Below are 17,712 nucleotides of genomic sequence, written 5' to 3' on the forward strand. Positions count from 1 at the left end.
TCCTATGACAAGAAAAGAGATATTCACATGTTAGCGTTGTAACGAAACGAACAGAAGTATCTAAAGAAATGAACACATATTTTTTAAAATAGTGTGCTGCCCGTTAGTTTTTCGGTTAATATGTTTAATTACAAATGATGTTGAAGTCAAGTTAAATAATTAAATAAGAAATCACTGAAATAATTTTTTTCTACTGTTTTGATTATAACAAATTCCGACTGAATCATCAAGAGTAAGAAATAGTGAAGACAATGAATTCTAACCTCAACGTAACGCATTCGTTTACTTATAAGGATTTGCTTCTTAAAAAACTTTATTACTCAGTGATATGTAGTGTTTTCTCACAGTTAGTTCTACTACAAATTTATGTTCTTTTGTCGAACGTTGATATTTTTCATCCGATACAATGGATTTTAACTTCATTAAAAACATTCACATCATTCAATACTTGGTTGTTTGTAATACCATTTTTGGGCATAATATTTGCCCAAAGTATAATATGTGCTAAAGACTATGTATTTAAATCGAATTATTGCTCAACAAGATTTCAAAAATTCATATCTGCGTTTTCTATGCATAATTTAGTTCTTCTCATTTTTCACGTCCTAGCTGGCCCGATGCTAATATGGTTATTTTTATCCCTGGGTGGTGGAAACTACCAGAGTCTCACCAAAGCTGCAGAAAACAAAACTTATGTGCTAAATGAAGGAAGTTTCTTCTTAATATTGAGTGGATTTTGGACTGGTTTTTACTATTTCCTTAAAGTGTATATATCTGAAAAACATTTGGCTTTTCCAATTATTCAACAAAGAAAATGGTTACAGCTGAAAGCACAAATGGGGCCTTTATTAAAAGAAAGTTTTCTACTGTCAGTTTGGCCTACGATGTATTATATTATCATTTACGCTATCTGGGGTAGTACTTTTAGAACCAGTTTAAAAAATACTTTGGGATTATTATCAGATGAAAATAGTGGTGGTATTATTGTTAATCTATATTTATGGTGTTTTAGTGCTATTTATTATTTTAATATGAACTTGATGAAATTTTTCTTTAATGTGTTTCTAACAGAACTGGTAGAGTTTCCACTGTATAAAATATCACAAAACTTTTTAAATCTACAAGAGAGCATATTATTATCTGATTTACCCATTATTCAAAATTTAGCTTGTTTAGATTTATACACTCTTTCCCAATGGTCTCCACAAAGACGACAAGTATTTTTTACTCTCTCACAACCAGGAGGACACCCCCATAATTGGAATCTTTTGATAGAAAATGTTTTAAAACTATTAAAAGAATATACGGATTTGTTGGGCAAGTCAACTGAAAATAAAGATGTTGTAAAACAACCCCTAATTCCTGGTCAATTAAAAAGTCCATTACAATCCCCTGATAAATTCCAAAACCTTAGGAACATGTCTTTATTGTCAGACCCAGCATTTGTGGATATTGTTGATGTGACACACTCTAATTTACCAGGAATTCAGCTAACTGAAACTTTGTTTACAAAGCTTAAACAAAAAATCAATAACATCATAAATGTTACTAAAGTTCTTTTGGGCATTGACTTCATGTTTGGCGAGTTACCCCAAGCAAATATACAAAAGTGCTTAGCCAATGGACTTATAATAATCTGGACAACTCAAGGAATTTCGGATTTAGTATGTGCTGCTTTAACTGAAGATAAATATGGTATTGTCCAAAAAGATATTCCGGGTATCGTTACTACAATAGTGCAGTTGAAACAGAACCTTGATAAGTTGAATAAAGTATCTGCTTTAACTAAAAAAGTTGCCGGATACGACGATTTTAACTATAAAATGAAAGGAGCTATCACTACATCTCTTAAAAGAAGTTTATTTAATATTTGCAGAACTTATAGAAATTATATGAGTGATTTTCCTTTAAGCAAAGATGTATCTGCATATCTTTATACCATTTGTAAAAGTTGATTCTTATTTTTAATTAGTTTATAATAATCATATTCAATAGGTATCAGTAGTTTTTAATTTCTTTCTGTATGAATTTTCAATTTTTAAATAAAATAAAATCTTTTAAACTAATTTCTATGGTTGGTTTATTTTTTTGTATTTTGGAGATTTAAAAAATTGGGCACAATTAAATTATTTTCTGTTAAAATTGTAGTTTTTATGGCAAAGTTTGAGTTGAATGACCAACTTTGTGTCAAATAAACTACTGTAGTTTTTGAAAGAATTGCCTATGGATTTGATATGAAAATAAAATCACTTTTTATCGAATAAATATTGATTTTTATTTTAATTAATTAATCCCATTGATCAAATTTGGAGTGCAATTAAAAGTTATATATACAGGAGGTAAGTTCGATGGTTGATACACTGTTGGCAAAATGCTTTTTTTTCAAGATTTGCAGAATTATATGTTAAATGAACTATCAAACTTAACAGGATACGAAGATAAATGAAAAGTAGTTCAAATGAATAATCAAAATATACGGGATATGCAGAAAAATAAACAGTAGTTCGAATGAACCATTAGTTGCTATCATTTTTTTGAAAGTTATGCTTCCATAAACATATTTTAGAATATCAACTCGTTCAGTACCTGGTATGTATGTATTTAAACCCATTTATTTTCAATTTTTATGGTATTATCTCGGTACAATTGACCTACTGTAGGTCAAAAGAACTACTGTAGTCTTCTGAAGGATTTTATTCAACTTGTAACAAGACTTTGCATTCCAATAGGTAGAATTACATTAACTGACAACCCCCAACCCAATTTTTTCCCTTTTTTAATATATAGATTAATAATTTTCTTTACATATCAACTTTTTATATCATCATTATGGTATGATGAACCTCTAAATTATTGGATGAAGATCTTCGAATAAATATTGTTCAAAGTGAAATGAAATTTTGCATGTTTTAATAAAATTTCATCTGTAATCGATTAGTAAAACTTTTAAGTATCTAAACCCATTTGTTTTTTACCCGACTGCCAAGAAGGGTTATGTTTTTAACGCGTATCTTGTATGTATGCAATATTCTTTATTTCCTTGTATCTCCAGAACCGCTAAACGGATTTTCACATTTGAGGTATCGTTAGATTCGTTTCATTAGCCCAAGTGTTCTTAGATAGAAGACATTTAAAAAAAACCAAAATGGCGGATTTTGAACGCCTTATTGTGAGGTAAAAAAATTTTTTTACTACCAAGCATATCGACTTGGGTATCAAAATGAAGGATTTTAAACACTGATTGTAAATATGTGTATAACTTGCAATTTTAATACTAAATAGAACGATAAAAAATAGCTAATTAAAATAATTCAGACCTGTGCGGATAGATGGCACCACTAGGTTTTTAAAACGCGGTATCGTTGTGTTTTCTTAATATTACTTATTATGAAGTATCGGTCAGCGCGCAACAAACAATTCGGATAGATGGCGCCACTAGGTTTTTAAAACGCGGTATCGTGACTTCTTGTTATCTAATACTAATATATTTACTACGAAGACGGACCTACGTTATTACTATAATTATCGATTGTCTTCGGCGATTTAAATATCTTCATTATTGTGAGTTGCCCCAAAATATGAGGCAAGCTAGAGATACAACTTTTGTTGACATATTAAACAGTTTTGGCGTTGGAAAACTTACAATGCAGCAGTTATCTATCATAGAAAACCGCAGAGTACCATTGATAGGGCCATTTGACGATGGAGAAGCTGTCAGAATTTTCCCAACAACTAGACTGGTTGATGCATATAACGCGACTATGACAGAAAAGTTAGAAAAGCTCACAAAAGTATACACCGTTAGTGCTGTAGACATCTCATTGGATCCTAAAACATATGGTCAAAAACCACGAGAGGAATACTTACCTGAAGATCCCAATAAAACAAGTGGTATACCAAACCAACTCAAATTAGGTGTAGGCTCTCGAGCCATGCTAAGACGGAACATCAATGTTCGATGACCCAAATATAACAGGGAACCAACCTGGTATTGGAGTCCGGATAAAGCCTTGGCTACAGAATTTGTGCTTTACGTGGTAAAGGCAAGATCGAGCGACAAATGCTTCCCTTAATTTTATGCTGTCAAGCTTACGTTGCTTTGAGCAGAGTGAAGACTCTCTCCGGACTTGCTATTAGTTCTCTTGACCCTAACAAATTGCTTAATCAACCACATGACATAAACTCATTCAAGGAATTAATCCGGTTACATAATCTTAACTAAAAAGACATAAATAAAATAATAATTAAAAAAAATCAAAAAACCCTCCTGCATGGATAACTACAATTAAAAATCAACTGAAAAGACTAAAACAAGATGAAAATTCAATGATAAGGTATTTTAAAAAAATAATGATTACGTACTTAAAACCAGAAACATAAATTGAAACAGTACCAAACCAATGGCCCCGCATATTGGACACTTAGAAATATCAGCACTGTAGTTTTTTCACTTTTTTGCAACATTATAAACAGAATTGCAGTCCGAGGCATTAAATTGAATGCTATGATAAATAATTATCTCTTTGTGCATGCCTCCGAATGTAATTCTGTTTATAATGTTGCAAAAAAGTGAAAAAACTACCGTGCTGATATTTCTAAGTGTACAATATGCAAGTACATTGGTTTGGTATTGTTTCAACTTATGTTTCTGGTTTTAAGTACCTAATCATTATTTTTTTAAAATACCTTATCATTGAATTTTTATCTTGTTTCAGTCTTTTCAGTTGATTTTTAATTGTAGTTATCCCTGCAGACGGTTTTTTTTGATTTTTTTAAATTATTATTTTATTCCATATTTAGATCAATATTGAATTCACTTCTTACTACTTGTAATGTTTGATGGTATTATGGCGGTACAACTGACCTACTGTTGGTCAAAAGAACTACTACAGTCTTTTATTAAACTTGTAATATAATTTTGCATTCCGATGGGTAGAAATTCATTGACTGATAATCTCTATTTAGCATACTTGAAGAAAATTTCACCTGAAATCGATTAGTGACCCCTTTTTAGTACTTAAACCCATTTATTTTTAAATATTTCAAATATTTAGATAATCAAAACCTTGAATTTACTTATTTCTAATTGTAATTTTTCATAGTATATGTCTGTACTATAGGTCAAAAGAACTACTGCAGTCACAGAAACAATTTTTTCAACTTCAGATGGTATTTTACTATTTTAGGTATAAAATTTTCTCTAGGATAATCAATTGACTTCCGATCCAATCCAATATTGCAAGAACTGGAAATCAGAGGTTAAAAAGGACTATTAGTGTTAAGAGAAGTTTTATTTAAAAATTAAATTTATAATTTTAATAAGAAGCTTATATTACAGTTGACAACAAGTATACCGTTTTGTTCATAATGTCAAAATAAAAGAATCAATATATTATGGCGGTAGAACTGTATCTACATTTTTTTTATATTGAATATGTCTCTACAAATACCTACACAAAAATCACATATAACCCGACACATCATTTTGAAGTGCGATGAATTTGCAAAAAATAAAAACTATACCTGAATCAATACATACAAATTTGACCATGCTATAAATCTAGTTGTATGAATTGATTCTTCCAAAATATTCTAATCATTGATTAATTACAAACGGTTAAGTGTGGTACATTCTCTTGTTTAATCATTACGATACATAACACAATAAAGAATTCCAACAAGCTGGTTCAACTCTTGACAAATTCTCAAAATTTTTCAAATTTTAATTTCAAAGTCAAACCAGCAAAGTTCTATTCTTTATCTAAGAAAAAACATAACTAACTATATGATTGTATATTTTTAATACTCGAATGTAACAATAAATATGCACCAAAGGTAATGAATGTCCTGTTTCATCCTTAGACATACATCTATAAACATAAATAACTAAACCTTCTCTCTTTAATTATTAAATATCATATATATATTTTCTTTTAAACAGTATCAAATGGGACAAGAATAATATACAAACTGAATAGTGAACAGCGTACTAAGTGCTCAGCGTTAAACGAAATGTTTTTGGCGGTAGCCACATTTTTGAAAAATTTCTGCTAAATTAGAATTAAAAATACAGTAAATAAATATGAAAAGTAGCCACAGTGAGTTGGACAACGCAGCACTACCGGCTGAAATCTGCAAAAAAAAATAACTCTTAAATAAAAACATTCAATACTGTTATATTTACAATTATTGTGGCTTATTAATAATTCTATCACTGTCATATTATTATTCAATCTGTTTTCAACAAATACAAGTCAGTCGTCCACATCTAATTGTGTTTGCATTCCTCAAAACCCTACGAATAGTCAGAAACCCGCAACCCAAAAAGAACAGCCACTGCCTGCGACCCTGGAGCCACTGGGCGCCGTCCCATCCGCACCAAAAAAGCCCAAGCTACCTATATCCAATGAACATCCTTCATTAAACCTTCATATTAGTAGGGGAGATCTGTTGTATCTTCAGTTATTGTTGTTGATTTTAATCAACACTATCAATCATTTGGTCAGTGGCATTATTATTAATGTTCGATTCATTTTGAAAAAATACAAGCCGTTCACATAGCAATCATCTTTTCCAATCAAACTGCTATACTCAAAAAACGATTATTTTGATAAATAAAAATCAACGAATACTTACTGATATTTAGTGTAACATGCATATTATTGCTAATTTTTTTTGTTTATTTATTACTGGCAACATTGCTTGCGCACGCCATCAGAATTCATAGTTGGTTTCATATCTATTGGTTCTACATTTTGTGGTCGGATTACATCTCCTTCTGGAGGGTCTCTTATCTGTTTTTGAGACACAATTCTATAGATCTCTGCAAAAAATAACATATTCCATAAAATAATACCACAAACATAATATATTGAAACCAATTTATTAATGTGTCATGCCATTACATTAGTAAACAAAATTTAATGAAATATGCAATAAAAAGTGAAAAAAAAAGTGAAAAAAATCCATCTTTTCAAACCACTAGAGGGTGAAATGTACACTTTCTGGAAAACACTGGAGTGAAGAGAATAAAACAGCTGATAGATTCGCTAAAATAGAGGCAGACAAACCCTTCATAGTACCAGAACCCTTCTGTGGTATCAGCTACAGAACAAAATTTAAAAAGAAGGTGTATAGGGATAAAACCAATTACTGGGGCAACCTACAGGGGCTGAAACAGGCAAAGAAAGAATAACCTGAATTCATCAGCCTAATAACAACCTATGAATAATAAAAGGAGTCCTATCAGGGCACTGTCGTCTCAATAACGCAGCGTGCAGTGTGTGAGACAATACGGAACTCCAGAGCACTACACCTGGTGGATGAGATAGAAGACAAAGACTTTTCAAAAGGAGTATCATTAATAGATCAACTGTAAATACTGAGGATCCCCAGAAAGGGGATCCTATTATTCTATTGGTAGCCAATGTGAGACATTTGAACCCTATTTCTAATAGTTACAACTTTTTCTTTGGTTGTACATAATACCAGACCCTTTGTTATATAAATTAAAATTTGAAATTAGACCTTTTGATTGCACAAAAGTTGAAGCAATTTTTTGATAATTATACAAATAAAGTTCAAAATAATCAATTTAAAGGTATATATCAGTAACAAAATAAATAGGAAAATGTAGAGAAATGATTTTGAAATATAAAACAAAATATTTACCTGTGAGTATATTTTGGAAAGCCATATCGACGTTAGTGGAATCTAAAGCGGACGTTTCAATGAAACTGAGTCCGTTTCTTTCTGCAAAAGCTTTAGCTTCTTCTGTAAGAACGGCACGCAAATGCCTCAGATCGGATTTGTTGCCGACTAACATGATTACTATGTTCTGATCGGCGTGATCGCGTAATTCGCGTAACCAACGTTCGACGTTTTCGTATGTCAGATGTTTGGCTATGTCATAGACGAGCAATGCACCGACGGCGCCGCGGTAATAAGCGGCCGTTATAGCTCGGTATCTTTCTTGACCGGCCGTATCCCATATCTGAGCCTTGATCGTTTTACCATCCACCTCGAATACAAACGAAAATTAATGAGAACGGTGAGGAATTTCACATTTCGAGGTTATGTTTTATGTATTACGGGTCGGGCAAAACTTTTAACTGGTAGTGTATATATCTTATTTTATATTACCGAACAAATGATTTTAAATGATAAACAAGTTTTGTTTTGAACATTAATTAATCTCAGTTTCATGAACCGTTTTACCATTATCAAAAATTCTAGATGCTTCTATGTTACTACTGACATAATGACGACTTTTTAGCCTTCCTTTATGCTATTATAAGCGATTTAAAAATGTTCTTGATTTAAAACAACCAAATCGAAGTGATGTACATCTAAATATTCTAGAATATTCTGGTACTGGAAATTACAATATCTGATGGTGTATAAACTGGAATAAAGTGACTGTAAGTCAGTTCAAACGTGTTTGTAAACGAGTAAAGATCAATTGGAATAAAGAGTAAACAATTATGAAAAAAAATTCAAGTGAAAAAATCAAAACTATTTGGATGTATAGGAATGTTCCAATTCCAGTATTTCCATGTCTGATGGTGTATAAACTGGAATAAAGTGACTGTAAGTCAGTTCATATGTGTTTGCCAACGAGTAAAGATCAATTGGAATAAAAAGTAATCATTTTGTAGCCACACAGTAGTTAATTATGCATTATGTAATCTATCACATACAACAAAGAGGATTTCAAAATAGGATCATCTGATAAAAATTTCCTTAATCCCCATCTCCAAAATACAGAGACGTTGGGAGCGATATTTAACATTTTATTTAATCAATGACTGTCTCAGATCAAGTGTGCTCAATCTGAATTCAAACTGACTCTTTTCCAAAGCTTTTTTTCACATTTCCACAACGTAAATTTAATTTATGAGATGACATGTTAAATAAATGTATAGATAAAATTTAAATTTCAGGTTCTTTACTGAGTTATGGCACTCATTTCCAAGAACCCCGTATAGAAGCTGACGACACTACAAAATTTCGCTTATCATAACATACACATTATGTATAAATAAAAGAGACATGTTAATTAGTCAGTCAGTCAGTTGTAAACTTACACGAATCTACAGAAGAAGGTAAATATTTAAAACGACAATTGTACCAAAATTTAACCTTGAAAACTTTTCTTTCTGGACTAAAAGAACCTATCGGGACTACAATACGTTGTATGAAACCAACCTCGTTAAGCGAAGCAATGCAATTCGTTTTACAAGAGGAAAACGTGCACTATTTACAAAATCCATCGAGAAATAATCATAGAACACAACCTTTTAAAAATAACTCGAGACCAGTATATGATTTCAAACCTAATTATCAATCACCTATCCAAAATCAGAATCGAAATTTTAATTCGCTCAGGTCCAGTTCACAAACAATCAATTCTCAAACTCCGAATAATTTGTTCAAAAGACAGCACAACTTTCCTTCACAACCAATCCCAATAAATCCAAGAACTACATATCAAAATTTTCCTAGAGCGTCGCAAGTTTTCAACAGGCCCAATCAAAATGTAAACGTCTTCAGGCCAAATCCGAACGCAAACTTTCCTAAGCCAACACCCATGTCCATTAGCACACGAGCTACCGCTTCAAATACTCAAAATCAACCAATATATAAAAGGCCGCCGCCATCTACAAACAATTTTAGACAATCTAAAAGGCCGAACTATACTTCTGAAGAATTATATAACGTCGATATTCAAGAAAACGATGATCCCGAAAATTGGGAATATTTGAATAATAATTATGATGATTCTGATCATACTACTGATCAACTTTACCTAAATAATTCTAATTCTAATAATGACGATAGAGTAGATAGAAACGAAAATTTTCGTTAAGTGCCTCGGAAAATTCGCCTGTAAATAACAATCCTATCATAATACCTTTTAATAACGTCAAATCAAGTGAATTACCTTATATCATTTTACCTGAATATAATCTAAAATTTCTCGTAGATACCGGATCAAGTCGATCATTTATAAATCCCGACTTGGCTTTTAAATACTATTCTAGCGAAATTAAAAATGACCCTTTCGTAGTAACAACAGTATTCCAAAAGTCTGCCCATAAATATCGAGCCGACATTCCGGCCTCAAACATATTTAAACTCCCGAGTCCAACAAAATTAAAATTTTATCTTTTCAAATTTCATAATGTTTTTGATGGACTTATAGGATTAGACAATTTAAAGATATTACAAGCAAAATTAAATTTCCAAGAAAGATTTCTTATCACTACTTCTAGTAAAATAAAACTACATTATCACGAAGTTAACGTTGACCTTAATCTTGTAACTGTATCCCCTAGAACACAACAAGTTGTTAAAATAAAAACAAGTGTCACTCATGGAGATATTATTGTACCTTATCAAAATTTTTATAACTGTGAAATTCCACAATGTCTTACTACTGCAAGAAATGGATATGCTCTAACAACAATATTAAATAAATCTGACAGTACCGTATCATTAGATTTTTCAGAACCATTTCAAGTAGAAAGCTTTGACGAAAACGAATTACAAAACGTTGACCTAAATAATATTGACTCACACAATACACCATTAGACCTTGACAAAATTAGAACGGATCACATGAACGAAGAAGAGAAAAAAAAATATTAAAACTTTGTCAAGAATATAGCGATATATTCTATAAAGAGGGCGAACCACTATCGTTTACAAATAAAATTAAACATAACATACGAACAACAGACGAAATACCTACATATTCAAAAACTTATCAGTACCCTTTCATACATAAGCAAGAAGTTGCTAATCAAATTCAAAAGATGCTAAATTCTAATATTATAAGGCCTTCAAATTCACCTTGGTCTTCCCCTATATGGGTCGTAAGCAAAAAATTAGATGCCAGTAATCAACAAAAATGGAGGGTAGTCATCGACTATAGAAAATTAAACGAGAAGACTATAGAGGATCGATACCCACTACCAAATATTACAGAACTAATTAGTAAATTGGGCAATTGTCAATACTTTTCTACAATTGACCTAGCTAGTGGGTTCCATCAAATAGAGATGGAAGAAAAGGACATTGAAAAAACAGCATTCAACACCGAAAATGGCCATTGGGAGTTTCTGCGCATGCCTTTCGGATTGAAAAATGCGCCAGCAACGTTCCAACGTGTTGCCGATAATATATTAAGAGGTATACAAAACGAGATGTGCCTTGTATACCTAGACGACATTATTGTGTATTCAACCTCCTTACAAGAACATTTAGCACGCTTAAAAACGGTTTTCCAAAGACTCAGAGAAGCAAACTTTAAAGTTCAGCTGGATAAATCGGAGTTCCTAAAGAAAGAAGTCGCTTATCTAGGCCACGTAGTTACGCCAGTTGGAGTTAAGCCGAACCCTGAAAAAATTCAAGCAATACTTGACTATCCAATTCCTAAAACACCCAAGCAACTCAAAGGATTCTTAGGATTACTTGGATACTACAGACGTTTTATAAAAGACTTTGCACGACTAACCAAACCTTTCACGAAATGTTTAAAAAAAGTTGCAAAAATTGAACTTAACAACGAATACTTGACATATTTTGAGACTTGTAAAACTCTATTGACTAACGAACCAATATTACAATATCCAGACTTCAATAAAACATTTAATCTTACTACCGATGCTTCTAATGTAGCACTAGGTGCTATCTTAGCACAAGGTCCTATCGGACAAGATCTTCCTATAGCATATGCTTCAAGAACACTCAATGACTCAGAACAAAAGTACTCTATAATTGAGAAGGAGCTACTTGCTATTGTTTGGACAACAAAATACTTTTGTCCATATTTATATGGCCGTCAGTTCAATATAATAACAGATCATAAACCTCTCGTGTGGTTAAACTCTTTAAAAGAACCAAATTCCAAATTACTTTGTTGGAGAATTAAATTAGAAGAATTTGACTATAAAATTTTCTATAGAAAAGGAAAATCAAATAATGTAGATGGTTTATCGCGAATAGAACTCCATACTAAAGATACCAATTCATTTTGGAACGATAAGACATTTTGGAAAGATGTCGATGAAATTTTAGGTGAAACTTCAAATTATTACAATAACCCTAGTACGTCAAAACAAACGAATCAAACCTTAAATACCCCTTCACCAATTACCAATAAACAAATAAACGACACCACGATCGACAATACCCTACAAGACAATGACGATTTCTCAATGATAGTCAACATTGAAGAAACAATTGCAGAAGACGACATTCAGGAAAACTCTAGTGACCAACAAAATAAAGATGTAACTGATAGCGGAGATACAATACATTCGAATGTGCTGTTAATTATGGCAAAAATCAAATATTCCTTAAATCAGTTTTACATTCACCCGCAAAAATAAAAAGAATCGTTTTATTCGGCAATGGGACAACTATAGCTGAACTAGGAACAACGGTTCCTAGTTCAGCTATCTAAAAATAATCTTGAAAATGATGTAATCAATCTTATTAAAGAATATATAATTCCAAATGTTCAATATCATCTATACTTCGAAGATCCTAGCCTTTACGAACCATTTTCAGCTTGCTTACAAAAATATTTCAAGTCATCATCTATAAAACTAAAAAGATGTACCATAAAATTGCTAGATGTCACAAACAAGGGCGATATCAAAGAAATAATAAAAAATTATCATGAAAGTAAATCAAACCACCGCGGAATTAATGAAACCCTTCAAAGAATCAAAGAAAGGTATTATTGGCCGGAAATGAAAAAATCTATTCAAACATTTATTAACGAATGTGAAATATGCCAACAGTGCAAATATGATAGGCACCCTGTAAATTTAAAAATGAATTTGACACCGACTGCGAATAAACCATTCGAAATCATCCACATAGATTCCTTCACTTTTGAAAACTCAAAATTTTTAACGATAGTTGATAGTTTTTCTAAATATGCCCAAGCATACCAGTTAAATACACTTTCTGGCACAGAAATAGCGAACAAATTGATAAAATACTTTTCCCATCACGGTGTACCAAATCAAATTATTTGCGATAATGGCACAGAATTCAAAAATAAATAAAATCAAAATTCATTTTTGTTCCCCTGATCACCCTCAATCGAACGGAATTATAGAACGATTTCTTTCAACGATAATAGAGCATTTAAGACTGTTAAATTCAGAAGGATTTTCCAACACATCTATAGAAACTAAAATGACAAATGCTATACTAGCATATAATAATACATTACATTCGGCTACTAAATTGAAACCAATGGATATAATTAACGGACATATTACTGACAATGATCCATTCGATATCGAGATCGATAAACTTCTAATCAATGACTATGTTAATAAACATAAAGAACGTTCCAAATTATTGTATACCAAAATCAATGCTGATTTATCTAATCAAAAAGACAATCGATTAGAAATAATAAATAAAAATCGAGAAGGTCCTGAAATATTTGTAGCAAACCAGAAGATTTTTACAAAAAAGAAAAAGAGACAGAAAAACGCAAACAAATTTCATAAGCCGGTTAGTGTCAAATCAGTAAATACCAATCGCAAAGTAGTCTCGACGGCAAAACACGGAAAAATTCACATGAGTAACATAAAACGGCCTTTAAAAAGAATATATTCATTTGACACGTAATTATCATTTCAGGTTACCCGGAATCCTCGGATTCAAAGAAATAATTACACTTTGAAACCTCCAAGATAACTCTGGTCTACTACCCGTGAAACTTGGCACCGTAAAAGTAACCGAATACTATCACTCAATATTTTATTATTATGATATAAAACCCATAGTCACACAATTTCAAAATTTAAAAAATAAGCAAATACTAATTCTTGATACTGCAATCAAAAACAAAATTTGTCAAAAATTAGCAGAATTACTACCTCACGAAAACAGAACCAAACGAGGTTTAATCAATGGACTCGGTTCAATTTTCAAAACTATTAGTGGAAACTTAGACTCTAATGACGGAGAACGTTACGACACCCTTATTAGATAACTTCAACAAAACCAAAATCAATTAAATGATAAAATTAAAACTCAAAATTCCGTAGCAATATCTCTAATAGACAATTTTAATAAAATTATTCAACAAATAAACCAAAATCAATTTATATTACAACGCAAATTAGAATCAATTGATTCATATATAGGGAATCAATCTAGCTTTGAGACAACTGCCTTCATAAGAGACGTAATCTTCGAAATCTTGAATTTGTACGAAATATTAAATTCAATATTACAAGATATAGAAAATTCAGTATCATTTGCAAAAGTTGGGATCATGCACCCAAATATAATAAAACCTAGTGAATTGTTCAAACTTTTGGAAAAACTATACAGTAAAGTCAATAAAGATTGAGTGCCTATAAAACTAAAGATAAGCAATATCCCAATTTTTGAAAATTTAATAAAAGTCTCCTATTACATAAGAAAAAACAAAATCACATATAACTTACATGTACCTGTAGCCTATGCTTTTGATTTTGAACTTTATCATTTGTATCCCATATCAATTCAGAGTGAGAGTCAGTTGAAGGTTATCATTCCTCAAAATAAATTTCTATTAAAAAATGAATTGTACTACAAACTTTTGAACGAACCATGCGTAAAATTAGCTAGACAAGAATATATGTGTCAAGAGATGAACCTACATCGAGTTGACTCCAACAGTCCATGTGAAGTTCAACTTCTAAATCTCAAGACCACTTCCACCTGCCGTCAGATGCTCCTAAGTAACTCTCAAATATTATCGAAAAGACTCGAAGAATCAAACCAGTGGATCGTCGTCCTTCCCAAGAACACAAACATCTGATTAAGCTGTCACCAACAAGAAGAAATCCTCAACTACATTGGTACCTACCTAGCCACTATCCCAGCATCCTGTCAAATTACCATGGATTCCGAAGCTATAATAAATAATGGCCCGATAGAAGCTGAAAGCCAACCCATTTTTATCCCAAGATTGTACATACCCAATCATGAAAATGTCATTAACAAGATTCCTAATTTTAGCCTTCCAAAAATAAACCTAGATGACCTCAACACCCTCCGAGAAAGAATTTTCAGAAATACTCCAAATTTCAAGAATTATACAACTCCCTATATTCCAAGCACTTGGACGATAATAATTTATTGTCTCCTAATCTTTCTATGTTTATACTGGGCCCTTAAAATAATTCGACACAAAAACCCAATCCAAGAAAATCAATCCAAAGATGTTCACCTTCCCTAGCTGCACTCCATGGAAGTTGAAACTTCAGGAGGGAGGAGTTATGGCACTCATTTCCAAGAACCCCATATAGAAGAAGCTGACGACACTATAAAATTTCGCTTATCATAACATACACATTATGTATAAATAAAAGAGACATGTTAATTAGTCAGTCAGTCAGTTGTCATATAAGAAAACGTAAATTTTATTGTCGGGAGTTTTTAAGTGTAAAGTAATAAATAAAGTTTTTTAAAAATTGATTTTCCACCTTCGGTGATTTATTTACTGCATCATGAGTCTAGAACATACACACCAAGGTCACAAACATATAAATAATTAACCTCGACTTTTACTCTATCAATTACCATATTAATACAAAATTTATTTAAACAATATCGATCTAGTTAAATGCATAAAGTACAAAAAATTATTTTTGATTCATTTATTTTTGGAAATATAAATATTTGAATAGATAATTATGTTCATTAGTAGGTATTTTGTGTTCTAAAAATAAATTTATCAATGATTATATACAGGTCAATTTGTAACGTAATAAGGATGAAAATTTGATTTCAAAAAGTTGAGGTATAACTTTAAAATAATAGAAATCCAGTGGAGTACCTTCTGCATGCCCAGAGGGAGCAGCTGTATTCTTTATTTTGTCTCCCAACTCTAAAAGCACTAGCTAACAGACATAGAGTAAACCTAATGTGGCTACTAGGTCTTCTAGCCAAATTAGGAAGCAAGCAACCTTGCAACTACTCCAATTCTAGGATTAAAGCCCTACTGTGTCCTCATGAGATGCCATATCAATAATGAACTGAAAGGAAGACTAAAGAATCAGATAGTATCACTGAAGAAACTCTCCAGGTCTAATATCATGCAAAAGATTCATAACTGAATGAAGAAATTTGATGAGCTTCTTGTGATAACCATAAATGATATCAAACTGGTGGTGGGTCTTTTGACGGGTCACTGCCTCCTTAAACATCACCTAAAGATGATAGGCATTGACAACTGAAGAAAAAAACCAAAAAACTAGCCTCCTTTGGAGGGAAGAGGAGTATTTTGGAAGCAGAACAATGAGATGTAAAGTCATGTACAAAATATCTTTTATGTATAGATGCAGGTGTCAAACAATCTATAAAATTCCAGAATAGTTTTCAAAAGAATTAGTCATAATAAATCTGCTTTGTTAGAAGTGGAGAAGAAGAAAGTTGAAATAACTATTCTATAGATAAGATACAGAAAAATACTTATATAATGTAAATATTATAATTCATTCAAAGTAGCAGCTATTTTTCTAATATTATTTGAGTAAATCAAAGATATTTGGTATTTAAATATTAGAGCATTCAAATTCAAGGCTATAACGTGATTTAAAAAAAATCACAATTGAGTGAATCATGAATAATTAAAATTCTTTAACATATCATCAAAATAAATAAAATCCATTGTAATAGATAATAGGAGGTGGAACAGGACCAAAACTAAGAATAGAAATAATAAAAGGATGTAGAAATGAAAAAAAGAGGAAATTAAAAAAAACAATCACCAATTTAGTCTCACATATTCACATATGGGACACATAACTGTTGTCAAGTATTCAATTACAAACTATTTGTTTTACAATAAACTAGAAATAACTGTTTTTCTAAAACTTCCAAATTCTCTTTGTCATTTAAAGTAGATTTATTAACTATATACTTTTAAACTTTGATAATATTTTTTATATAAATAACTTACCTGTATACTTCTAGTAGCAAATTCAACTCCTATGGTTGATTTAGATTCCAAATTAAATTCGTTTCTAGTGAATCTTGATAATAAATTACTTTTTCCTACACCAGAATCACCAATAAGAACAACTAAAACAAGTAGATGTTCTCAGTACCGGATTTTTGTTTGCATAATCAAACTACAGTTGTAGTTAATTTTGTAATAATCGATATCTTTGCAATAAAAATGAACGAACAATATTACTACTGTCACTTTTTTTGTAGCAACAACTTGACCTCTGACTTGATGACATGTCAATTTACAAGTTTTTTCTTTAATTAAATTTCACCGAATCTAATTTAACTACAAAGCATAACTCACCTTTAAATAAATAATCGTACTCATCATCTTTAGTACTCATTTTTTCAGTCACTTTATAGTTTATATTTCAGATACCTTTACAAATATTCTTTAATAACACAAAAGATAATTTTAACACATATCAGTTAAAACGAAAATATCGTTTATATGAATAATTAGTATATATCACAGACACATTACTTTCAAAATGTTAACAAAAAATTGTAGGATGTTTCAGATTTATTCAAAATACTTTCTTTTATATTTCTATATTACCAAAATGGCGTCTGTTTTGTTGATAATTAATTTTGTACGCCCCTTTGACAACATACGTCAAAATTACAACGAAAACACGCAAGCGTCAAAGTTTCTCATATGTGCATTTTTTTTTT

At 31.2% G+C, this 17,712-nt stretch overlaps 2 protein-coding genes across 2 annotated transcripts; one reads left to right on the plus strand and one right to left on the minus strand.

The window, feature by feature from the left end:
- The first annotated feature begins 27 nt into the window (after window positions 1-27).
- LOC130904202 (nucleoporin NDC1) lies at window positions 28-2,066 on the plus strand. The gene has a single exon (XM_057816831.1). The coding sequence runs from the start codon at window positions 252-254 to the stop codon at window positions 1,953-1,955; it is 1,704 nt and encodes a 567-aa protein (XP_057672814.1). The 5' UTR covers window positions 28-251; the 3' UTR covers window positions 1,956-2,066.
- Window positions 2,067-5,306: 3,240 nt separating this feature from the next.
- LOC130890815 (ras-related protein Rab-11A) lies at window positions 5,307-17,697 on the minus strand. Its single transcript, XM_057795154.1, has 5 exons — window positions 17,342-17,697; window positions 16,988-17,109; window positions 7,672-8,020; window positions 6,637-6,823; window positions 5,307-6,132 (listed from the first exon to the last, which is right to left on the minus strand). The coding sequence occupies exons 1-4, from the start codon at window positions 17,379-17,381 to the stop codon at window positions 6,687-6,689; spliced, it is 648 nt and encodes a 215-aa protein (XP_057651137.1). The 5' UTR covers window positions 17,382-17,697; the 3' UTR covers window positions 5,307-6,132; window positions 6,637-6,686.
- Window positions 17,698-17,712: the final 15 nt, after the last annotated feature.

This window comes from Diorhabda carinulata, chromosome 2 (genome assembly GCF_026250575.1).
Source record: "Diorhabda carinulata isolate Delta chromosome 2, icDioCari1.1, whole genome shotgun sequence".
Taxonomy (NCBI): Eukaryota; Metazoa; Arthropoda; class Insecta; order Coleoptera; family Chrysomelidae; genus Diorhabda; species Diorhabda carinulata.